The sequence below is a fragment of the Microtus pennsylvanicus genome, chromosome 16 (assembly GCF_037038515.1).
Source record: "Microtus pennsylvanicus isolate mMicPen1 chromosome 16, mMicPen1.hap1, whole genome shotgun sequence".
In the NCBI taxonomy this organism is placed as follows: domain Eukaryota; kingdom Metazoa; phylum Chordata; class Mammalia; order Rodentia; family Cricetidae; genus Microtus; species Microtus pennsylvanicus.
Window position 1 is genome coordinate 7,711,158 of NC_134594.1, and position 26,679 is coordinate 7,737,836.

At 36.7% G+C, this 26,679-nt stretch overlaps 1 protein-coding gene across 4 annotated transcripts in view; it reads right to left on the reverse strand.

Annotated features, from left to right (window-relative positions):
* Atp11b (ATPase phospholipid transporting 11B (putative)) overlaps positions 1-26,679 on the reverse strand; it is a 91,272-nt gene that overhangs the window by 55,324 nt on the left and 9,269 nt on the right. For all 4 annotated transcript variants that reach the window (XR_012908130.1, XM_075951038.1, XM_075951039.1 and 1 more), the window contains exons 2-7: positions 23,337-23,453; positions 18,219-18,308; positions 15,919-15,999; positions 3,910-4,017; positions 3,547-3,675; positions 2,304-2,407 (exon numbers count right to left, since the gene is read on the reverse strand). Coding sequence is in view for 3 of the 4 variants with exons in the window: in XM_075951038.1 (XP_075807153.1) it covers positions 2,304-2,407; positions 3,547-3,675; positions 3,910-4,017; positions 15,919-15,999; positions 18,219-18,308; positions 23,337-23,453 (629 nt within the window). In the remaining variant the exon portion in view is untranslated. The remainder of the gene's footprint in view (positions 1-2,303; positions 2,408-3,546; positions 3,676-3,909; positions 4,018-15,918; positions 16,000-18,218; positions 18,309-23,336; positions 23,454-26,679) is intronic.

Here is a 26,679-nt window from a genome sequence, read left to right on the forward strand (position 1 = left end):
AGCAGGGGAGGTAAAGTAGCAATTTCAAACCTGTAGTACAATCCCGAACTTCTCTAACTCTATGACCCTTTGTGGCTAAACTCTAGGGTGAATGGCCTGCTCCTATAGTGCACTTCCACAGCCTAGATTTTCAGCTCCAGTTTCCACATCTGAAAGTAGCACCAAGTATACAGCTGATTCAAGAGAACAACTACCTAAGTAATAGTAAAAAAAAAAAAAAACACCTCTAGACAAAGCTTCAAGTTAATCTTTAGGTAAAGACATTTCTAAAAAATTTCAATTTATTATTTTTTTGTGATATATATGGGTATTTTGCCGGCATATATGTTTACATACCACATACATGCATGCCTGATGCCCATGTGGTAGATAAATTTTAGCATTCCCTTCCAAATGTCTCCTCTACTGCCCTTCCCATTCCAGGCCAAATCTTTTATCTGCTGAAGAATTTGGCTTTGTATTTCTTTCTGATTTCTCATTTTTACTTCAGAGAGAGTTGTTTTTAATTCTCCTTGTTCCAGAGAAGTTTATGTATCCTGACTCCAGCCTAGACTTTAAATTTAGATCCAAATCTGCCAGTGTTTCCCTGCACACCTTTAAAAACTGATATCTTAACCAGTTTTTGTTTGTTTTTTGTTACCAAGCCAAATCCAGAAAGGACTTTGTTTTCTTTTTCCATATGCTGTTAACCTTGTTTCTGACATTCTAGTATGTGTTCAGGCCAGTTCTATGTTGTACCAAACCTTTTTGCAGTCCCTCGTTCTTTCTTCAAATCTGTTTTTTTCCAAAGTAAAAACAACTGTATAATTCTTATTTTCTGATCAGAAATATATACTATATACTGGCACACACATATATATTTTATAAACTGATTCAGATGAAATAAGATGGCAAAAAATTAACATTTTGTTGATGATTTTATTTGTTGTTGTTGTTGTTTTTTAGTCATAAAAACACAAGTTAGAGTCATCTATGAAGAGAACCTCAACTAAGAAAATGCCTTCATCTGGCCTACAGCAAATCAGTGTAGCATTTTCTAGATTATGGATTGATGTGGGAGGGCCAAGCCCACTGTGAGCAGGTGGTACTTGGTTGTATAAAAGCAAACTGGGAAAGCTATGGAGAGCAAAGCAGTAAACACGGTTCCTTCATGGTTCCTGCTCTCACTTCCCTGCATGGTGGACCACAGACTGTAAGGTGAAGTAACCCTTTCCTCTTCAAGTAGCTTTTGGTCATGGTGTTGAAAGCAACAGAGAAGCAAACAAAGTAAATAACCACTAGGAATCTCACTATTTAACACTGTTAATGTTTGGGAGTATATATGCATTCTAGACTTCACATACACACATTTGAGCCCTTATATTAAAACCACAACCAGGGTCACGATGTAAATGTTTTTGGTAACATTTTCCTCTTAATATGTCCTATAAGAAGTATTTACTAGGCTGAGGAGATGGCTTAGTAGAGTTTGCTATCAAGCATGAGAATCAAGGTCCATCTTTAGTGCCCAGATAAAAGCTGAGTGCAGCAGTGCACACCTGTAAACCTGATGCTGATGAGACAGAGACAGGCAGAACTCTGGAGCTCACTGACCAGCAGTCAGTCCTGCCCAATCTATGAACTCCAGGTTCAGTAACAGATCCTGTCTCAATAGGAGACAAGAAATAAGGTGGCAAATGATTGAGGAAGGCATTGCATATTGACCTTTGATCTCTATAGGCACGCACAAAGGTGCACACAGCCAACATGCCCACATACATAAGCGCTTGCTCTCACACACACAATCTGATGTAAAATTTTAATTGGTACCTTTTGCTTAGAATTCTAATAAATTCTGCCTTTTGTTTTTCACTTTAATTTCAGGGCTCACAAATATTATTATCCAATCAGAGTTTCATTTTAAAGGCCAACAAGATGTCTCATGAATAAAGGCACTCGCTGCCAAGTCTGATAACCTGAGTTCCCCAACACTCACATGTTAGAAGGAGAAAACAGACTCCTGAAAGTAGTCCTTTGACTTTCCTATACACACAGTGGCATGCATGTGCCCAAACACAAAAGCACACAAAATATATAAAATGTCATAAAATTAAAAAAAATTATTTTATGTTTATGGTTACAAAAACAAGGTCTTGTTAATAGAAGCTAAGCTTCTATTAGGATTAATATAAAATTAATAAATTTTATAAAATAATTTTATAAAAATAAATTTTATTATTAAAAATTTAATAAGATTCTATTAGAATCTTACTTCTAATAGAAGCTGTTAAGTGAGAATAAACTCACCAAAGAATACCCCGTACCTGTATAAGTCTGCTTCTGGCTGCTGGCATTCTATCACAGCTATGAGACTGTCCAGGTTGGCAACCGTTTGTAATACTGCTGTTTCTGGAACTGACACATGTGTCTGAAAAATGAAAGTTGAAGAGGATTAACGTGTACCTAAGTATGCCCTCAGGTATCAACTGCTTCAAATATCTTCTAGATGAAATCATGGCCTAGACTGTAGATCACTCTGCTAAGGTAACAGAGGTGAATCAATGAGATATAAGCAGGGACAAATGGGTTGTTGCATTCACCTGTATATGGAATCCATTAGCAATCACAACTGTCTAAAGACTCATTACATCCTATTTAGTAGGAGAAATGTGAATTTTCACACCTCTTTATTAGCCTCTGAAAACTGGGCAAATTTATACTTGTTTCTCACTAAAAATACATTAAACTGGGCATGGTGGTTCATATCTATAATCTTAGTATTGCCTGAAGTTTAAAGCCAGGCTGGGTTAAAAAAAATAGGGAAAAATAGTATCAAAAGTATTAAAAGATTTTATTTTTCTTAAAGCATTTTTCATTTCCACTTTCAACATGAACACAGCCAGGGTGAGATTGCCCTTAAATACATAACTTTTTTTTTTTTACTTTTAAAAGTTATACTTGTTAAAATTTAAAAACTTACTTGCATACATGTGTATGGAATCTGTGCAGATAAGTATGCAGATGTCAGATGTGCATGTATGTAAAGAGTCCAGAATTGACTTGGGAGTCATCTTCAATCTTTCTATCTTCCTTCCTGAGATGGGGTCTCTCACCAAACATAAAGCTTACCATTTTGGTCAGACTAACTGGCTATCAAGCTCCAGGGATTCCTGTCTAAACCTCCCCAGTGCTGCTGGGTTACAAGCATGTGCTATTGTGCCTGGCCTTTTTATTGAGTAGATGTTAGGATCCAAACTTAAGATGCCAGTATTGTGTAACAAGTGCTTTACCAACATAGCCATTGTCTCAATCCAACAACTTCTGAAATTTTTTTAAAAAGTTTCAGTAACTTAAAAAAACAAAAACAAAACAAGTGCTTTACCAACATAGCCATTGTCTCAATCCAACAACTTCTGAAATTTTTTTAAAAAGTTTCAGTAACTTAAAAAAACAAAAACAAAACCACTTTATTAGGACAACTTGATCACTTCACCAACAGAAAAAATATTATAAACATGAAATGTTATATCCACACAGAACAATACTGACACATATATATGAGCAAACCTTCAGGTTCGTCTCTCCATCCAAACTGGCAGTTGTAACATGACATGAACCATCGAGTCGATCTGAGGACAGAAGCACCAAATCTGCAGGGAAAATTTCATCTTTGGCTATACGGACAATATCACCCACCTAGGAGATTAGGAGAGAAGGGATCACACATGCTTTAAAAGGCAAGGATTTGTTTTCATTAACTTTTTATGTAGTTTTTGAAATGTAGAAGACACTCAGGGGCTTGAGCATGTGAAGTAAATACTCTGCCACTGATACACACACAGAGGATTTTATTTTATATATATATATATTTAAATTAAGACTAAAACTATGACACCAAATATAATTCTACACAATTTTCCATCTACATACCCGAATGTTTTTTGATCTAGTTTTCACAAGGCCACCACTTCTAACAACATAAACAGGAGCTCCATTTACTTCATTATCTGAGTTATGGCGTAACCAGTCTTCATATCCCTGTAAATAAGCACAGAAGAAAAATTACCCTATCAGAATATTTTTAAAGATACTTTATCAAATGAGAAAACAAATACCCCCCCACAATTTCCCTGAAACATTCACTAGAATTCTATTAGATTACTTAGATGCCTACAAAAATAATGACATTTCTGACATTATTCTTACCAGAAACATTATCTCTCTGTTTCCATTACATACATGCTCCTAGTGTTCTGAGATCTTGACCTTCCTTGTTTTCCTGTGAAGGTTTCTCCTGTTACCTTTTTGAGTTTTTCCAATAATCTTAGCAATAAAATTATTCTATTTATTTCTATGTGTTCAAATAATATAAAATATGCTGGTAATTCTAAAATATCTTTTCTCCAACTCCTACTGCTTCTGTAGTCCAAAAGTGAATATTTAACTGCATTACTAATATCTCCACTTGAGGACTCATAAATATCTTTTTTTGATACTCTGACATAAAACATGTGTGTGTGTTTCCTAGTCATTTTCACCCTCACCCCTAGAAACCTTCCTCTCAACAAGCTCACTCCTGTGATGACTTTTTGTGTGTATGACCCATTCAGTTTAATTTTGGTTGCTGGCATGGGCATGTGTGTGTGTGTGTGGGTGTCGGGTGGTATACATTTATCCTTTAATCTACAAATAAATGTCACCTTCAACCCTCATCAAAGAACTTCTCTTTATAACAGAGATCACTACAGAGAACCAAAATCAATCAAAATGCAAAGTTGTAGAGCCAGAACTCAACGGATGTACAGAATACCCACACACCTAACACTCAGGAAACATTGCAGAAGAGGAGGCAGAGAGTGTAAGAGTCAGATGTTCAGGGAACTTGGTTGACACTGTGTCTGCTAAGCAATACCAGAAGCTACACCCATGAAGTCTCACCAATATGACTGCCCAAACATGAGCTAAGCAAGGAGGACACCAATAAACATGCCAAATTGCATGTGGGAAAAGTCCATGAAGTCTCAAGCCTACACAAAGAACTACAGGCAACTGTTTAAAGCTTGGAGAGGAGAGGTAGTACTCTCCAGGAAGAGCACACCCGGTTGCTCAGTGCCAAACAGTCATCTCTGAAAACACACAAACAAGTACCATTACATGGACTCAAACAGGTTATATTTAGAAACAAACAAACAAACAAACATATATAAATACACATATGCATGCAATAACAATTGATGAAAAAGAGGCCATGAATTTGAAGGACAGTTGGGAGGCATATATGTAGTAGGGTTTGGAGGGAGGAAAGGAAAGGATGAAATGTTATAATTAAAATACAATCTTTAAAAAAATGGAAGAAAAAGAAAGGAAGTAAGAAAGAAAGAGAGAGACACACACTTCCTCTCAGTATTCATTAACTCATATTTCCTTAGTAAAGTGTGGGGCTCATAAATATCTTAAGGATATTCAGAGCTGATTTTGGATACTATTGCATCCTAAAGTCCATATTGACAAATGCCATGGCTAAACATGCCAAAAGCCCAGGATGACATTTGTGACTTCTGTATTTTCCTAAAACTATTCAATCATTAAATGACTTTTATGTACAAATAATGTTTTAAGTCATACAGCATACATTCACTCAGCATTGTTGCAGGCAACAAACAGAAGCAAAACAAAACAAAAACCAACCAAACTTCAAATCTGAAGTTGATTTCTTTTCCTTTCTTAAAATATAGACCACAGAACTAATTATAATTTAAAATACAAAACTTTTTAAGCCCTGGCATGATATGACAAGGGAAAAATTCCACATCTTACATCACATGTAAAACATTATTTTATATATAAAATATTAGAAACCAATGCATAAAATTACCTTCAGGGTAAGGCCATAAAGTACAATAGGGGAACCCCCCACCCCAGAACATCACAGCTATTACTAAGGCTGTTGGTTGCTCTCCACAAACTGATGGTAAGGCCCTATTCTGAAGATAAAACTTATGGCACTGAACACAAAGATGTAGAGTTGGTATCTAACTAGAAACCTCACTCCTACTGACTAGACTTTATGGTACATGAAGATACTTTGCACACTGAGAAAGTAATCAACAATATTGTCCAGGTACAAGCCCTAAGACATACACCAGAGACCTGCCCATAAGATAAACTAGTACAACAATGGCATATTATAGGAGTAACCAATAACTTTCTGATTGGATTTAAGGCACACGCCATGAAGTGGGACGTATACCCAGCACTGCTAAAGTAGCCAAGAACCTGAGGAAAACCTAATACTATTATTCTGGTAAATGAACATAGCAATAAAATGACTCCTAATGACATACTGCTATACCTATAGATCAGTGACTTGCTCAGCCCTCATTAGAGAAGTTTCTTCTTGCAGTAAATGGGAATCAACACAAATACCCACAACTAAGTAATATGCAATAGATGAAAGACTGTGTAGCACTAAGTCCTAAATGGGTGTTTTCAGCAAAGCCCTCCTGTCAAGGCTCAGGGAGCTATGTAGAAGAGCTGGCAGAAAGCTTATAAGAGCTGGAGGTGATAAATCAAATTACTGATAGTTGTTTTTTGACAGTCTACTTTTTTGGGAGAAAACATTTTGGAAAGCACTGTAAGACATCTAAATTATATTGGTCAATTTTAAGCCACAATATGTCAATTTTAGAAAAAAGCTGAGACTTAAAATATCATTTCTGAGGCTAGGAAAAAAGTTTACTTCCCTTTATAGTCAGATAAAAGCAAAGCAGTAACAATAAATGCATTAACCTTTTAATATAAGTTCATAAATTCTAATTCATTTTGCACTTTATTGCCAGATTCATCCCAATTCATTGTTTTAGTTGAGTAGCCTGCTGAAAACCATTTCACTGAATCTCAGTGCTTACAGCAAAGAATCTTTCAGTTACCTTAAATGTTATCACCATTTCAAATATCTTAGCATTTTTCTAAACAAGCTCAAACAGATGATTTTCCTCAATAATCTATGATTTACCAGAGCAATGCTGTGGTTGATACTTTGTGATCTGACAAAGCTTGCCTGAAGATCAGAGTGTAGAGCTTGCTACTCGTTAGCCATAGAGGCCAGGCTGTGATGGCACACACCTTTAATCCCAGAGGGGTGCAGAAGTATACAGAATTCTGTGACTTCAAGGCCACACTGGGCTACACTAGACTAATCCAGTCTAAAAGAGAAACAGAGCCAGGCGATGGTGTCTCACACCTTTAATCCCAGGACTAGGGAGGTAGAAACAGGAAGGAATATGGCTGGGCAGAGAGGAATGTAAGGCAGGAGGAGCTCAGCCTGTTTGGCCTGAGGATTCATGGAAACAGGATCTTTCCCCCTTCAATCTGAGGATTTGGTAGAGGTAAGAAATCTCTCTAGTGACTGACTCCTTTACTTCTTTGATATTTCAGCATTTACCCCATTTCCGACTCCAGGTTTTTATTACTAAGACCAATTAGAATTCGTGCTACATCTGGTGCCCAATGTGGGGCACAAATTCAGGAAAAAGCCACTTGCCTGTGCTTTTGCAGCCACCGGCACAGGCCGGAGCTATACTTGGTTGGAGTCACTGCCCTGCTGGCTAGGTTTTCCTCTCTCACAGTGGGTTCTGAGCTTTCCCTAGACCCCTCTTCTTGGGCTACTGCAAAACTAGCTGCCTTGAAACCACTCATGTTTCTACTGTTCTACACAGCAGCAATCAGCCTTACATCTTCATTGTCATCAGCAGCAGATTTGGTGAGACAATTGGGAATTCTTAAAGACAGGAATTATTTAAAAGAGAGTTTTTTTTTCCCCCATGTTAAAAATGGAAACACTATTACAATGGAGAGTTAAGTCTCTGTATGATTACAAACTACATGGTTTAAAATTGGAAAAATTAAATCAATTAAATGAAGAGATAATTAACTTAATCTGCATTGAAATAATGTTAATTATCATTTTCCTTATTGTTGGTTTGATAATTATTGGTTTATTTCTTAAAAAGTTGGTTGATATGAGCACAAAGACACAGGTCTTAGAAAAACTTATTAAAAGAGATCATAGAACTATTCAGATCCAGACAGAGGAGTTTACAAGAGAACCAATTTCAGCCTTACATTATAAGGTTAGAGAGGAATAGCCTAAGGTTTTCAAACAACCAAACTTAATTTATCCAGTCACCTTATAAGAAATGACAAATGCCAAATATCTATGTCTGTCTAAGTGTTCACTGGAATTCTGTGGAAATGCTAGATTTAAGGAGATTCAAGGAAGCAATAGCCTCATATGGCATGAATTCACCTTTTGTGAAGCAGATGTTATACTAATAGTCAACTTAAAATAGAATTATTGCTCAAGAGTGGAGAGGATTGGTTATAGCAGTCTTGGAGCCTAGTCCTCAATTACGATGGAGGACCTGGTGGAAAGATGAGGCTAAAACCATTGAACAACAAAGTAGGGCTAGAGGTATTGAAATTTCCCAAGACCAACTTCTTGGAGAGAGAAATTATGCTAATGTACAAAGTTAATCTCTGTATCATGAGCACACCCTAGTTTTATGCCATCTAGCAGCTTTGAATGCTTGGGATAGAATTGAAGAGGTAGGAAAGAAAATTGAGTCATTCACTAAAGTGATATAGGGCCCAAAAGAAACCTTAGCTGATTCCTTATAAAGATTGACGTCAGCAGTAAATAGACTAATACCAAATTTAGAAGTCAGACAAATAATAATTGAATCCCTGGCTTTTGCAAATGCTAATTCACAATGCAAATGGATAATCAGGCTGTTAAAGGCAAGATCAGCACCCTTGGAGGAATAGATTAGCTATACAATCAATATTGAATCTCATGACCATGATGATGCTTGGATAAGAGAGATGATTTATTTCCAGAGGTTTGAAGAAAAAAAAGGAAATGCCAGTGTTTCAATGTCAGTAAACAAGGTCACCTAAAAAGGGATTGTAAACATACATTCCTAGAAACAGTGTTTTTTCTAAGCATAATTCAAACAGAACTCTCTCTTTTGGATAATGCAGAAGGTGTGGCAAAGGCAGACATTGGACTAATGAATGCAGATCAACAAGGGTCAGTCAAGGTAACCCTTTGCCATCAGAAAATGCTTTGAAGGGCCTCTCAAAGGTTCCCATGTCAAGTTTGGTTCCAATTTCCTGTCACTGTTGACCAGAGCAATTAAAGAACCTAATGCTTATTGTAAAAAACCATACTGCTCTGGATAATAAAACAGCTTTACAAAATAAAAGTTTAAGGAGAAACCATAAACCAAAATTGATAAAGGCCAGATTTGAACAAGATAAACCTCTTAATGAGAAAAAATTGATAGTTCATCAAACGGTGAGACCATTCAATCTAAACTAACTTACATAACTTAACAAATTCTTTTCATTTGATCAGGTGTAACTTGCCAAGAGGGAATCTCCCCCAAAATTAGGGTTGGAGAAGGGTTTTGTTTTTGTCTTTTCAAGAGAATGGAGGAATCCAGCTAAGGAATCTGAAGACCACTGGACAAATGAGACATGTGAAGAAAAAGAACAAATTATCTAAAAAAAATTTACCAAGAAAAAGAGTATATTGACCTATTAGTGTATCACATTTTCAACAGAATAAAATGTCATAAATCTTCCCAATTGTTTGTTTCTGCTATTCCCTACAGACATATAATGCAAATGATCTTTATGGAGTCACAGTCCAGTTAAAGATTAAAGCTGGCTTTGGAGTTGAAGTGTGACTCTCTCCTTCTCTAAACCCAAGCATGCTTATTAAAGGAAAATCCAAAATCTTTGTCTCAAGTCAAAAGAGCCATCTGATATGGAACATAAGAAAGACAAAAATTTAGGGACTATTTTATTGCCACTAATCTCTTAATTCTTTGGCTGTATTTTGACTGTTTAAAGCTTTTCTTAGGGTATAAATATCTCAAAATTTATAAGATTTTAACTTTTCATCACGATATTAATGGTCATATAGAGTATTAACTGATTCATCTTGTTTTCTGTACATGATTTTGAGTTTCAGTCTCTATCAGTTTTCTGCAGTGAACCATGACCATGCCTACATGCAACCTTTGAAGTCTCCAAAAGGAGGATGGGGCCCCACAACAACAATTCTACCAGGACTACAATAACAGCACTAAGCTGAAAAATACCACTTAAAGATTGGCTTGGACTACAAACTGCTCAGGACAATGTTGAGGCAGATAGTTGAGATGATCCATCCTCTCAATTCTAGCCAGGACTTGACAAGTTCTGGACTTTCCCATTATGCAGAGACAAGACAAGAAATGATACAGTTACCTCTCCCAGGACTCGACAACCCCAATTTTTCTTCCAGAGTTCTCTAAAGATGCTGTTGTCCCAAGACAGCAGAACATAAATTTAAGAACACAACACCCACATTCCCAAGAGGTAGAGTGGTGGGTTTTGGTTTTTCATTGTGTTATGGATATCTGTCATTATTTGTGGTGGTTGGTTAGATGTTGTTGCTGGTAATGGTCAGGAAAAAAAGTTGAACATAGATTCAGGGTTCTTGTTTTGAAAAGAAAAAAGGAGGTATATAGATATGATAGGATAAAAAGTAGATTTTTTAAATCTACAATGAAAAGGAAAAGGTGGATATAGAAATAGGATAAAAAGGTAGACTTCAATATTGAAGCTACTTTTAAACCAAAAAAGTAACTTATAGCCATAAATATTTTACATTGATATGGATTTTTTATATTGATATAAATTTAAGATTTTTGTTAGAACATACTGTACATATGTTTCTGATCTGGTTCAATATATTGTACCTACCTATACAGTTCATTTAACAATGTAATGCAAATTTCTAGTCCTTGAAAGTTATTATTACCAACTATCTAGGATAATAAAGAAATACAGGTTAGTAATTAGTCACCTATTACAATCAAACTTGTAATCATGTCAGGAATGTTTTAAAGATCAAACAGAGATTTATTTTATATAGACAGATCATCTTCAAATACTTAAGAGATCTACAGAATATGGCACTTTAAAATGTTTTAATAACATAGGTTCTTTTCTTTTTTTTTTTTTTTATGACATGTCTGCTCCTGACAGTAGCAATCTACTTTAGAGAAGATGATGGGTATGGAAGAAACTCCATATGGAATTTACTTTGTGAAAAAAGTTAGCCACTGGGCAAGAAAGTACCCTTGCTTCAACTGCTGACAGAATGCTGTACAAGTTGGACAAGCAGGATACATGTAAGCGGAGACTGCTCTTACATTTCCTGGCTGCCCAGACCCAAATCATCACACAGAATCCTTTTCTGACCAGGAGAGTTTCTTAAAAAGCTAAGTAGTGTGGTTAGGATTACGGCTTTGCCTTTTGACTCCATCCAGTCCAACATGGCAGAGGTATATTCACCACCAGCTCTGCAAGCCATTCTCACTGCCCCAGCTCCAGGGACACAGTGGATTTATGTTGCCGCTATTAAACAAACAGTGGGTTTATGTTGCCGCTATTAAACAAACCCATTCAAGTGCTCTATAACAGAACTTCCAGAAAGAGCCAGAGCCATTTGTGCCACCAACATGAACCAGGGAGCTGTTTCTTAAAGGAGCCATGTAGTTTTTTGCTGCTAACAGAGTCAGGAAGCCTTCTCTTAAAGGATGTGCACCTCTGCTTGCCTCTAGCAAGCAGAGCCCACCCAAAGTCATACTTAACTTTGTTCTTTTATGTCTGGAATTCCTTCCCAAGCACTCTCAGGTTTTATGTGGATGTAGTTGGCCTGATGTTGGGCACCAATTTGTAGTTGTACCAATGAGTTTCACAATAGCATGGAATGGAGTAGTATAACAAAAGGTTATTTATTTGGGTATAAACTCAAAGTAATAGTAGTGATCCGCAGTCCTCTGTGTGTGCAGAGAGCTGGAACCAAATCCAGAAGAAAAGGGGCCATGCAGATTTTTCATCGGCACTTAATTAGTACATGAGATCACGTCCAAAGTGGGCTGGTATCTTAAAGGCTATTGGCTGAAGGTGTTCCCACAACAGATACAAGAGAAAGTGACTGCCAAACTTTGCCAAGATAAGGTAGGATAGCCCTTCAGAATATCCTGCTTCACACAAAAGTCTGTCAGATATGCTAGGCCTGTAGGCCAAAGATGGATGCCCCAATGTTGCAGAGAAATTGTGACTATCCAGACAGCTAGTTGTTTCTGTCAGTGCTCACATTTTTTTGGAAGTTGCTTGTTTGCACATCTTGCTTACTCAGTTAATATTATTTCCTTCTCAGGTGTCTGAGGAAGTTGAAGACTAGATTGCTATAATTTTCCTTGTTCACAGATTCAGAAAAAACATTCACTAAAGATGTGTAAAATGTATAAGATTGAGAAACATCAAAAGATAGTTTTAGATGGTAATACAAGTTAGGTTAGAAAGCAAATTAGGTACAACCTTTTGAACTTACCAAAATAGGATATATATAGAGTATTTTCTCTAAATTTGTCAAATGTTTATGGACTAGACATTGCTGGTGAATTTATTGCCTGTATATACTATATATCATTATTATACTTATTGTATATAGTTTTTCTTATATTCGTTATAACCTTTTTTATTTTAGACAAAAAAAAGGGGAGAGAAATGTGGTGATATTTTGTCTGTGATCTAACAAATAAAGCTTGCCTGAAGATAGGAGTGTGGAGCTAGCCATAGAAGTCAGGCTGTGGTGGCACACACCTTTAATCTCAGGTAGAAGCAGACAGATCTCTGTGAGTTCAAGGCCACACTGGGCTACACTAGATTGATTCAGTCTAAAAGAGAAACAGAGCCAGGTAGTGCTGTCTCACACCATTAATCCTAGTACTTGAGAGTCACAGGTCTTTAATCCCAGCACTAGAGGAGGTGGAGAAGGAAGAAATATGTCTAGGCAGAGAGACAAATATAAGGTGGGAAGAGACAGGAGCTTAGCCCATTTAGTCTGATGATTCATGGAGACAGGATCTTTCCCACTTTGATCCTAGGATTTGGTAGAGGTAAAAAGTCCCTCTAGTGGCTGGCCCTTTTACCTTTCTGATCTTTCAGCATTTACTCCATTATCTGACTCTATGTTTTTATTATTAAGACCAATTAGAATTCAAGCTACACAATGTATCTCACAATACATGATTAGAAAAGACACAATATACAATACAGCTGGAAAAAATTAAATTTGATAAGTGGTAATAGAGCATTTTCCTTACAAACCAGATTAAAGAGAAGAGAATAAGGAAACATTTACTTGGATAATTTCTCCAAATTTTGTCCGATAGATCCATAGTGATAGATACATAAACTTGAACAATATATGAATGCACCTGTGTGTTTATTAAATGAGTAAAACTTTGAAACTCTTATTATACGAGTAAACATAGGTTTCTGAAATCTAGAAAGACCAATAGAGAGAAGAAAATGAATGAATTGTATCAGAATAAATATTCTCTTTGAACATTTGCATTTTACCCCCTTTGTCTTTACTGTCTGGCTTTTATTTAAACTTATTACTCATCTGTAGCAACCATATTAACAGAAGTGTGAAGTGTTTGCTTCCTCCCTTTAGATTATATATATTTTTAACCAATTTTGGAAAGTGAAATGTGGTCAATTATCATTACTAAACTAATTTTACAAAGATGCATCCATCAAAATGTTTTCAACTTAGTTAATGGTATCATTTTCTAGTTAAATGCAGTCCACAGTTGGCCAAATATTTATTGAGAGTTAAGAATCAAAATTACTATATTTTCCTTTGCTTTAGTAAGTATTCAACAGGATTATTCATTCATTTATTCAGCAAATGTTTATCAAAGTCCCCACACATGAATGGTTTTGGTCTATCAGTCACTGAAAACACAAGGCAGTCTCTGCCCTGGCTGTGCTAAACATCTGAACAAAAAATAACAGAACACAAGTTCATGACAAATGATATGAACAGAGAATATTTAAAAAGGAAATGGAGAAAGGTAAATAGCCAGGAACAGTCAAAGCTTAATATTTGAAAAAAATCAGGGGCTGAGTTATGCAATTATGTGGAAGAACCTTTCAAGAAAGGTCGATGACAAGTCATAAAGCTGTGTAATAGAAGCATGCTTTCTGTGTTTGATAACAAGGTGAGGAGTGTGGTCAAAGACAGAGTAGCAGTAAAAAAAAAATGCAGGAAGCAGGAACTACACTGTGTATGTCTCCATTAATGACTAAAGACACTGACATTTGAAGAGAATTCCCTCTACAACTTTAAACAGAAGGGTAGCATGATCCAATGTTAAGAGCTCAATTCAGCTACTACAAGAAACAGGGAGGTTAAGAGTAGAAGTAAAAGATTATTGAGAGAATAACACAGTGGTCTAGGAAAGGGATGCTGGTTATTTAAACTAATTAGGTACATTTAAAAAGCAGAGATAGAAGCAGTCAGAGAACTGTAGAATCATTAATAAGCTAGGGAGCAGTAGGAGCAGAATGGCTTCACAGGGGAAAACAGTTCTATGTAAGATTTTTGTGAGGTTTCAAATGGAAGTATACAAATGAGTGTGTGTGTGTGTGTGTGTTTATATGGTTCTAATAGTTTTAGGTTGTAAACTTGAGAACATCAACATAGAGACTGACCAGAAATCACCTAGTGAAAATATACAAGACAAGGCCAAAGGACAAATGTATGTTACTCTGATGAAATAAATGACACTTGTAAAACTAAGAAAATATGTAACTGAAGTGATTCAGATGTTTACTGAATAACACAAACAAATCTTAGTCTCCAATAGGAGAAAAAGAGAAATCAAATTTGGTGAGAGCTAAGGCTACTATTCTGACATACTAGTTATATGACATAATTGATAATCTATAGACACTTATCCTTTATTTTTCAACAAAAATAAAACAGTGTTGGTGGAATGGCTCAAGAGGTAAAGGCACCTGCTACTAAGCCTGATGACTTAGGCTCAGTACTTGGGATCTACATGGTGATAGGAGAAAGAATTGACTCCCATGAGTTGTCCTATGGCCTTCACCAGCAAATTATGGCGCGCGCGCGCACACACACACACACACACACACACACACACACACACACAATGTACTTAATTTTATATAAACAGATAGAGAAAAGTAAAGGTAATTAAGTAATACACTTCATCCCAGAACCGCAAATTATTTGTTAATTTTATTTCTCCATCACTCAACATGTTATCCTTAAATATTATAAAACAGAAGATTTAGGTAAGACAACATAATGAACTCTCTGTCTAGTAGAAGGAAATCATTTCTGTATCACGAGACCATGGCTAGATGTTTTTGAGAAGTGATAGCAATATCAATTTGACATTTCAAGGGATTTATTTCTTAATTAGCATGTTGATCCAATATTCTATTTTTATTTTCCTAAATCTTAATGTCAACTTATAATCTGGTTGAAATTATTTCCATTAGGATACTAGGATACACAAAAAATAATTATCAAGGAAAACCATAAAATTTAGGGAAGTTCCTGTCAAAAACAAATGTTCCATTCTATAAACTTACTTCCTTTGAACTATACTTCTTTTTAAACTTCACTAAAATCACAAAATGATTATACTAATTTACTTCTTAAATTAGCCTATATATATATATATATTTATATATTTAAGAAGTATATAGATTAGCCTACATATATAGGCTAATTTAAAAATACACACACACACATATATATGTATTTGTGTGTATGTATTTTTAGATTGATTCCTATGTCAAGACAATAATATATTTTAAATACTGCAATCATTCATGAGTCACAAGGTACCTGAAGTATAATTTTTATGTACTAAATAAATCTGATGCATTGTTGTATAAATTGTTTTCACAATAATGTTAATTTGGAGTGGGACTACTTAAGGTTTCTGAATGAATTTTGGAAGAACAAAGGCAAGAAGTATTACATACCTGTTTTATGGCAGTTACTGTTATCACAAAGAATAATGGGAGTCCACTGGTAATTGGACTGGTAGGTGTGTCAATCATAAGCTAGATTTAGAGAAAGAATGAAGAACATTACATATTTATATTACACATGATATAGCTAATATATCATACTATTGTACAATGTATATAGTTTGGTTTACAACTTTGCTCTCTTGACTACTTCACAGGTGTGGTAAAGTCTTTCAACCGTACATTCTCATATACTGCTACACTGACCTCAGTTACTCTGCTTTTTACTGTTGTTTTGGTTTTTGAGACAGGATTTTGCTATATGCATCCCTGCAAATCTGAACTACTGTTGATCCTCTTGTCTTTGATGCTCAAGTGCTCGGATATAATCATGTACCACCATGTGTAGGCACACTGCTTTAACAGTTCTTAAGATCTTCAATGTTTGCCTATGATGGGTCTTTCTTCATTTCATATTTCTTTGTACATCATACTATATGCTGAAAAGTCTGTTTGCAATTTTAACCCAAGATTTAGGATAAATGGACCCTAGAAAAGTGGAACATGGAAAATGATTTTTCCTACAAGTGATTTTGTTATACACAGATGAATCAGAAGACGAGAGCTAGGAAAATGGTGCTGCAATTATGATGTAATCACATAATGAAGTCTCTACAAGTTGCTGAAGAATACTTACAGTAATTACACAGGTTAGTAAGAACACAAATCTTATGATTTATTAATTTCCCTTGACTTTGAATTGGCTAATTGAATTTGCTCTATTCTATATACATGTTGATCTTAGCAATTTGAAAACTGCATGTGAATATAGTTAGCATAGTTTCATTTTCCCAAGAAAACCACTAGATGCTCTAGTGATATAAAATTAAAAGTTCCTTCTCCATTCGTGCAGAAAAGCATTTTAAACTAAATGTTTCCTAAAGCTTTAAAATGGTTACCTGAGTAATTTTAACTTTTCTTTTGAAATTCTAGGCTCTACTGATAGACCAGTTTAGAGCAAAAACAAACTTTTAACATTGAAGATAAATTCTAAGGTTTTATCAGAAAAATAATAACTATAAGGAAGTGATAATCACGATATTTAAAAATTGACTTACACTTGAGCTTCAATTTACATTTTGAAATATATATGTAATATATATATATATATATATACATACGAAAAGAAAAGCAAAAATATTTAGATTAAGAAGCTACTGAACAATTTATGAAAAACTTGTAATTAAGCCCAGAAAAGTACTCTTGTAAATACTTAAGAATTAAGAAAAAAAAAGAATTAAGAATAATTGATTAACTATGGTAGTAAACATCTATAATTCCAGAAGTGCAGACACAGATAGTGAGCTCATAGCCAGTCTAGGCTACATAGTAAGACTCTAAGGTACATTGTAAGCATTACAGCTCAGATGGAAAGGTATGCTGGCAGCTGAGAGCCAAGGAACCGCAAAACAAACCTCACACAAGAGATTTACTGGAAGGGCAAAAAATTATGAGAGTGGTTGTCTCTGTTCAGGAGAGTAACAGTGGAGTAGTTACTGAACAAGATACGGGCCGTACACAGTTTCCTGGGAAGGGGGTACAGCTGTCCTGTGGCCTGGACACTTGTGTGGCTTGAGGGCTTACATCTCCTTTAGAGCTGTAGGTATCCTTGGCTTCAGCTGCTATCAGAGTTGTAACACTTAGGCACACATGCAAACACACATATGGACGAATAAAAAAAAGAAATGAAGGGAGAGGGAAATATTAAAAAAATTTTAAATATAAATACAATTTATTGGGCTGAGGTTTTGCTATGTTGTTAAATTAGCATCAAACTTCTGGGTACAAGCAATCTTCATCTGCCTCAGACTCTTGAGTATCTGTGACTGTAGACTCATGCCATATCTGATTAAAATAAAATTTAAATAAACACACATACACACAATCTTGTATGATGACAATTCCACAGGCAGACATGTGCAAATGACGCACTACATGGCAACAGCCAAAACATGTATACTCCAAGGCAGGTGTCTGAAAATCACAAGTAACATTCCTTGACTAGGTTACAGTTTTCAGTACTATGGCACACTAGTAAAGAAACAAAATGAAACTGATCCTAAGATTTATAGCATATGTTTTAGAAATCTAGATTTGATTTAGATAATTTATTAGTGAATACAATGGTGAAGTTACAGGATAAAAATAAATCCCACAGTCAAACAACTAAGAATACAATGTATTTTTCCCTATTGTAAAATATATGCTTAGGCAGTGAGTTTATAAGTAATCCACTGAGTGATAAAACTTACCTGAACCAAAAATATAATAAGAAAATAAAAGTTTGCCACTCTTCTGAATTGTTCAAATAAATTTTTTGGAACAAAATTCCATACAGTATACTAGGGAAAAAAGAAAAGAGAAATCAATAAAAAAAATATTCAAAAACAGTATGTACTACATAGATGCAATTATAAGAAAAGTATAATTGGATTTACAAATCTCTTAGGCAAATTAATGTAACTTGATGCTACAAAAACTATCTGGTTTCTATAATTTAAGACTTTTATGCTACTTTCTTTCACCCCTTTTTATTTATTGGCAATTTTAGTATACTTTTAAAAATGAGATATGAAACCCTTTAATTTTGCATCCAGTTTTTGATTTGTTTTGTTTTGTTTGTCGAGACAGGGTTTCTCTGTAGCTTTTAGAACCTATCCTGGAATTGGCTCTGTGAACCAGGATGGCCTTGAACTCATAGAGATCTGCCTGCCTCTGCTTCCTGAGGGCTAGGTTTAAAGGCCTGTGCCACCACTGCCTGGCTAGTTGCTGGTTTTTTTTAGAAACTAGAGATAATGTCATAACACTTTAACAATACATTTTGGATTTGGTTACATAAAAGTGAAGTAAAAAAGATGAAGAAGCATTGGCAGAAATGCTAACAAAACTAAAAGCATTTTATTTTACTATCAGTGTCAGAACCAAATGAAATGGCCTAGTCAATTATTCTCTTTTTACATGAAATATAGAAAAATGACCTAGAATGTGAAATAATTAGACAAGCTGGTGTAGGAGGTTCTTCTATCTATGTGTTGCTTTCATTGGTTAATTAATTAAAAAAAACTGCTTGGCCTGATATGGCAGAACATAGGTAGGCAGGGTAGACATAACTGAATTCTGGGAGGAAGAAAGCAGGGTCAGAGATTGCCGCCATGGAGCCAGCCACCAGGTCAGACATGCTGAATTTTACCCAGTAAGCCACGACCTCATGGTAAAATACAGATTATTAGAAATGGGTTGAATCAAGATGTTAGAGTTAGCCAATAAGAGGCTAGAGCTAATGGCTAGGCAGTGATTTAAATGAATAGTTTTCTGTGTGGTTATTTTGGGGGGTAAGCTAGCCGGGCAGCAGGACACGGCCCACTCCTTCCTACAACAACAAGCAATCAATGGGATAAACACCAAAACAATTTATGAAGGATGCAAAACTGCCACAAAGTCCTAAGAGCAAGACAGCTGAGTATAATGGTCAAAAGCAAAGATGGATGAGAGTAAAAATCCTGTGACTCAAAGTTGTAACATTTGTTGGCTAAGCTTAGACTTAATCTCTGTTCTAAGTATCCTCCTGTGTCTGACTCCCCAGCACTGGGATTGCAAGTGCAACTCAACTCTACTTTATGTGGGTGCTACAGATCCAAACTCAGGGTTCTCAAACTTTTGGCAAGTCCATTACTGATTGAGTAAAGTCCAGGCATAATTTAAGTCCTGATCAATCAGGCTCTTCTGGTTAATCCCAGCTGGAGTAAAAAGCAACTGTTCTATAGGGGTCAGAGTGTCTCCACAGAAATTTCTTGATCACCTTATTGAATGTACAAAACTTTCTAAGAATTAAGTTGGCAATGCCCTGTGTTTTCAAATATCTACGTAGACTATGATACTAACAATATTTTTCCTCCTATAACTTTAAAGTAAACAATGATATAAATTGGCAGTGCAAATGGTTTCAAGATAGTTCCTTTAAAGGGAATGGACAGAAGGTTACACAGTTAAGAGTGTGTATACTGCTCTGAGAACTTAATTCTCAGCACCAAAGTCAGGTGGTTCACAGTTGCCTGTAAATCCAGCTCTAAGAGCTGAAGCCTCTGGTCTCCACAGGCACTTGCACTCATATGCCTATATTCACACAGAGACATACACAAATAACAATAATAAATTATTTTAAAATTTTATGTAGAAGAGTCTTTTATATATGTGTGGACAACCATATGTGCCCGGTACGCGCAGAGTGCAGAAGGCATCAGGTCCCCTAGCACTGGATTACAGATGGTTGAAAGCTGTCATGTGGATGCTGGAACTATGGCCACTGAATTAAGATATATCATTATCCAAGCTGGGCATAGAGGCACATACCTTTAGGCCAGCAGTTCTCAACCTGTGGTTTACAACCTCTTTGGGGTCAACTGACCCTTTCACAGGGGTCTCATATAAGATAGCCTTCATATTAGATATCTACATTATGATTCATAACAGTAGCAAATTATAGTTACGAAGTAGCAAGAAAGTAATTTTATGGTTGGGGGTCACCACAACATGAAAAACTGTATTAAAGAGTTGCTTGCAGCACTAGGAAGGTTGAGAACCACTGCTTCCCAGCTCTCGGAGGTAGGCACATTTCTGTGAGTTCAAGGCCAGTCTGGTCTACACAGTGAAATCCAGGACAAACAGGACTACATATTGACACCCTGCCCAAAAAAAAAAGCAAACAAATAAGATTTATCATTATACATCTCCAACATATCAGATACACTAAGATGCTTAAAAGTAAAATAAAAAGATTAAGAGTTAAATATCAACAGTTGTAGTCAAAGATGAAATACATAAATGAATATATAACACAAAAGAAAAAGCAGCAAAGGTCCTTGTGGATTTGTAGAAAGTGTCTCAGAGAACAATACAGGACTCAAAACAAGAAGTATATCATGCCAGCCTCACTGAAGCTTGAGAGAACAGTGTCACCAAACATCTACACTTTTAACTGACACAAACTCAACATTTTTAAAGACAAATCTACACCCTTTTGTCGTTAGATTTTTGTATTTTAAAAGCCACAATAAAGCAAGAAATCCAGCCAAGCTTCAATGGTAAAAGAGTTCACTGAACTGAGACAGCCAGCAATACATTACGAGGTTCCAGAAACAATTGAGACACAACAGTAGGGAAGCAATATAAGGAGACGTTGACTTATGCTAAAATGTTTTAAAGAGAGTGCTTATTTAAACACACTTCTGAAACTTTGGTTAAAAACATCAAACCTAAATGGCTGCAAAAGAAAACAGCCATATAAAAAAAGCACTTATTTAATCACAGCATTTTTGGGACTCTCAGTTTCCAACAGCACCTAAAATGTTTTATGTGGACCTGTGAAGTCCTAGCAGATGAGAATTTTAAATATTAGAATTTAACAGAACTCAGAGGATCTGATCTGAAAGCCTCCTCCTTGAAGACTAGCTTCCATAGTATTGGAAGGTGCTATACAAGCTGCCAACAGAGGGAAGCAACCAGTAATCCCACCCAGCTGAGATGCCCATTAGTCACAACAATGACCCACATCATAATACTCCTAAAAGTTTATCTTTATCAGTGGTAAATCCATATTTATATCTATATCAGTTGCAATCATATTTTATCAGTAACCAACATCTCTCTAGTTGGACATAAGACCCACTCAATTGGAGAGAAGTCATGTCTGGTACTGAAAACCTACCCAGGGTTAGAGAGGTCATGGATCTTAGAGGAGAACACGATACTACCACTTCTCTAAACCAACATAATTCCTAACTGTACCCTAAATTCTTTTCTTTGTTTCCACGAATAAGTGTAGCTCTCGCCCACCATCAAGGAAGCTTCTCCTTGCAATAGACAGAGATCACTGCAAAAAGCCACAGTTAGTCAAACTGCAGAAAGCTGATTATGGGGTTCCCGGTTCCAATGGATATATCTATAACACAGTTCCTGAACCTAAGACTCAGAAAATAGCATAGAATGGGGGGTAAAAAGGCTGTAAGAGCCAAAGAACCAGGAAATCGGTTGTGAGACTGTGACAGGGAAATATGACCCAAAATACCTCAACAGTATAGATACTTAAACAAGACCAGAACAAAGCCGGGGGTGGTGGCACACGCCTTTAATCCCAGCACTCGGGAAGCAGAGGCAGGCAGATCTCTGTGAGTTCGAGGCCAGCCTGGTCTACAAGAGCTAGTTCCAGGGCAGGCTCCAAAGCTACAGAGAAACCCTGTCTCAAAAAAAAAAAAGAGAACCACCAACAAACATGCTAACACACAAGGAGGAAATCTCAGTGGGCTTTTCACCTAGACAAAGGCAGGTAGCTGAGAAAAGCTAAGAGCAGTAGAACTAGTCTTCCCCAGGGGTCAGTCATAAAGTCACAAACATACAAGCAACATTAAATGGACTCAACAGGTTGTACTTATACATGTAAAAGTAACAAAGAAAAATGGGTTATAAATTTGAGACAGAGTGACAGCTGGGAGTGGGACGTTAGAGGAGTTGTGGAGGGGAATGGGAAGAGGGAAATGACTAAAATTAAATTTTAAACATAGAAATTAGACTTAAAAATTAGGCTATTTTAAAACCTATAAAATGTTCAAAATATAGATGAGAATGGGAACACCGCACAAATGATCTACTATGTTAGCATCATCGTATACACAGACTTAATGTGACAGCAGAAAGAAAAGGACAGAGAAGAGGGACTGTTGAGCTAAGGTAACATCCAAGAAAAGATGAAATCAGTGTTTGAGGAAAAGCATTAGCATTGTAGAATATTATTTTAAGATGTGCTACATTTGTTTTTGCTGGGGAACATTTGTTTAATGACGAAAAGATGCACTGCATTCTTTTATGTTGCTTTGTTTAACTCTGTGAAGTTGTTATTTTGCCTGTCTAAAGCACCTTATGGTCTAATCAAGAGCTGGATGGCCAATAGTGAGGCAGGAGAAAGGAGAGGCGGGGCTAGTAGGCAGGTAGAATAAACAGAAGGAAAAATCTGGGAGAAGGGAGATCAAGGAATGAGAAAAGGAGGAAAGGCGGATTCCAGAGCCAGCTATGGAGTAAGAGCGAAAGGAAGAATGCAGAAGTAAGAGAAGGATAAGAAAGTCCAGAGGCAAAAGGTAGTCAGGATAAATTAAGTTAAGAAAAGCTGACAAAAAACAATTCAAGCTAAGGCTGGGCATTCATAACTAAGAATAAGCCTCTGTGAGTGATTTATTTGAGTGCTGGATGGTGCCCCCCCCATAAAAGCCAAAAGAGTAAAACACCACAGAACAATGACAGGTAAGCATTCTAACAAATGAACTACGAATATATTCCCAGATCCACATCTACAGTGTTATAATAAAATTGTTTATCCTTACCTTAGATGAAATGATCCGGTTATCTATAAATCTCTGAGGTGTGTAAAGGCCATCCTGAGGAAATCTGTTGGCTATGTAAATAGTTCTTGTGTCACTTTGATGTGGTGGGTCAAAACCCTAAGACCAAACAACAGAAAAAGAATACTAGTCAACAGGCCGGTTGGTATAATATTTTACTATTGGTTTAAATAACTGATCAGATTATACATATTATTGGCTGTAAACTGCACGTCAGCTGAATCCCCTTAAGTACTACAGTTAAGTCACCAGTGCTTTTCTTCAAAGGTGAACAGGCACATTACCTTCAGAAATAAATGAACTAAGTCATGCCTTCAGTAAGGAAAAACAGTTTAGACTCTCAAATATGCTACAAGAAAAAAATCAGATATGAGAGCTATGGAAGCTTTCTTTACTGCATTCCTTGCTTTTCATTCCTGTGAGTACCTTGCTTTCTGCTGTGACAGATTCTTACTGACAGAAAGAGAAATATGTCTAGCTTATTTGACTACCATGCCTGATAGCCTGATAGATTATTTTTAGCCTCTTCTATACCCAGAGATCAACTTAGTTTCAAAAAGTTTTACTCTCAAAAGACTACGATTCATGTGATGGATTATGCCACCCAACTTTTTCTTTATACTAGTTAACAGGTAGGATTTCCTGAAATATAGATAGAAATATGTTTATAATATTTCTTGAGGAACAGATACTCTGCCTTTAAATTCAGAAGACTATCTGTGTTGGTTTGTGTTTTGTTGACTTGGCACAAGCTAGAGATAACTGGGAGGAGGGAAACTCATCTAACAAAATGCCTCCATCAGACTGACCTGTAGGTAAGTCTATGGGTTATTTTCTGGATAAATTATTGATGTCCCAGTGTGAGAGAGAGATTGAGAGCAAGCCACAGGGGGAGTAAGCCAGTAAGTATCACACGTTCCTCCAAGGCCTCTGACTCAGTTCCTGCCACGAGCTTCCTGCCATGACTTCCCTTCATAAACGATGGGCTATATACGTTAAGATAAAGTAAGCTCTTTTCTTGCCAAGTTGCTTTTGGTCATGGTGTTTATCACAGCAATAAAAAGCAATTAGCATACCATCCCTGCAAACACAGTAGTAAAATAATCTTAGCAGAGGGTCTTAGTTACTTATCTATAGTTTTGGTAAGACAGTGTGGCCAAGGAAGGTAATTTTCAAAAGAAAGTATTTCATTTGGAGCTTGTTGAGAGGGTCAGAGCCCATGATGGCAGAGCAAAAGCAGGGTGGCAGAAAGCTGAGAGCTCACGTCTTGTCTGCAGGTCAGGAGCAGAAAGAGAGAGAGTGCTAACTGGGAATGAAGTGTGCATTTTAAACTTCGAAGCCAGGCCCCCAGTGACACACCTGCTCTAGGCCACACCTCCTACAAACAGTCCCACCAACTGGGGACCAAACGTTAATTAACATTGGCAATGAACTAGTGTATCAACTCCCTTTAAATCTGCATTAAAGAACTTAAAGTTTAGGGGGGCAGGAGTCACCTGAGACCATTGGAAAACATAGATTTTTGCATTATGTTACATAACAGTAGCAAAATTGCAGTTATGAAGTAGCAGTGAAAATAATTTTATGGCTAGTGGTCACCACAGCATGAGGAATGCAACATTAGGAAGTGGTTCTGGGACATCCAGGGCTACATGGAGAAACTGTCTCAAAAAAAAAAAAACAGAACATAAATAACTCAAATAATACTCAAATAACTATAGGCATAGCTAGAAAAGAAAAACCATCATCTATAGCTATAAATATTTATTAAAAGTCTTTGAAATTCATTTGATTTTTACTTTGTGTACTCCCATAGGGGAGGGTGTCAGCAAGCCATGGTATGCACACGGAGGTCAGCAGACATGGGGGGGCTTTATCAAGGAAGAAAAAATACAGTATTATAAAAGGAGAAAGGGGAAGGGGGAAATGGAACAGGAAAGATGAAATGGCTTGAGGGACGGAAAGACAGGGTAGAAGAGGGAATATAGGGAGAAATAACTGACCCGGAAGAACTTTTGAAAAAGTCACATAGAAACCTATCATTGTGGAAGCTTCTAGTTTAAACTGAGTGACTCTATAGTGACTGAACAATAATCAGATCGCATCCATTACTAAGTGAAGCTCCTAGTACTAGGAATGAGTTACCTTTCTGAGTTGTCAACCACCTCCTGCAATTACAGGCTATTGCCAATGCTATTTGTTACTCCCAGGAACTTGACAGTAAAACCTACTGCTGAAAATACCATAAACTTGAGTTATAAAACATGTATATGTTCAGCTGGCACTCAACTGGCAACGTATCTCTACTGACGAGAGTTCATAGTGCTGCACACTACCAGAAGAGAAAAGTAATCAACAGTCCCATCCAGCTATGAACACTGAGAACTACAGTCACAACCTGCATGGCAAGATATGCCCACTGGCGCAACAGTACTGTGACTGTTCTGGGAGTAACCTACTGAATTAGCTTTAAAGCCTGCTCCATGAGATATGAGACACTCTTAGTGAGGCCAAGAACCTGTGGCTTGATAGATCATGAGCCCGAGGGGAAAACCCACTACTAACCTGCTAAATGGACATGCCAATAAATGACTCTTAATGACTTGTAGCCATCTCCATGAATCCCTGTCCTCCCACCCCCCAACTGAGAGGCTTCTTCTTGCAATATACAGCAATTAGCACAGAGACCCAAAAGTGGTCAACATGTAGAGAACAAAAGACTTCAGAGTGCTCAGCCCTGACTGGATGTCTGTATAAAACCTTTCTCCTCAAGGTTCAAGGATCTAAGTATAAGAGGTTGGACAGATTTTAAGAGCCAGAGGTGTTAGATGACTTCAAATAAACTTTTCCAGATACAACAAGGCAGATATACATACAAATTCATAGCAACTGTGAAAATATAAATACAAGACCTGCATGAGATTAAGCTAGAGAAAACAGAATCTCAGTATGGAGGCGGTGAGTTAGATGTGAATTTACACCCTTCCCTAAAGAGCCATCTGCATTTGATTGTTGCCAAGGGAGGGGAAAATAGGTTTGCTTCCATGGTGTGACACCTGGTGTACTGGCCTTGCTCTGGGGAAGGCCTTTAAACCCAGGAGCAGTCAGCCAACACAAATTGGCCTCACCCATTTCTTCAGAGGGAGAAAAAGAAAAGGAAGGAGAGAAAGAGAGAGCAAAGGGGGAGAGGATGAGGGAAGAGGGAGGAAAGGGAGGATCTGGGAGGAGTTAAGGGAATGAATTTGAGCAAAATATATTATATGAAATTCTCGGGGGCTGGAGAGATGGCTCAGTGGTTAAGGGCACTGACTGCTCTTCCAGAGGT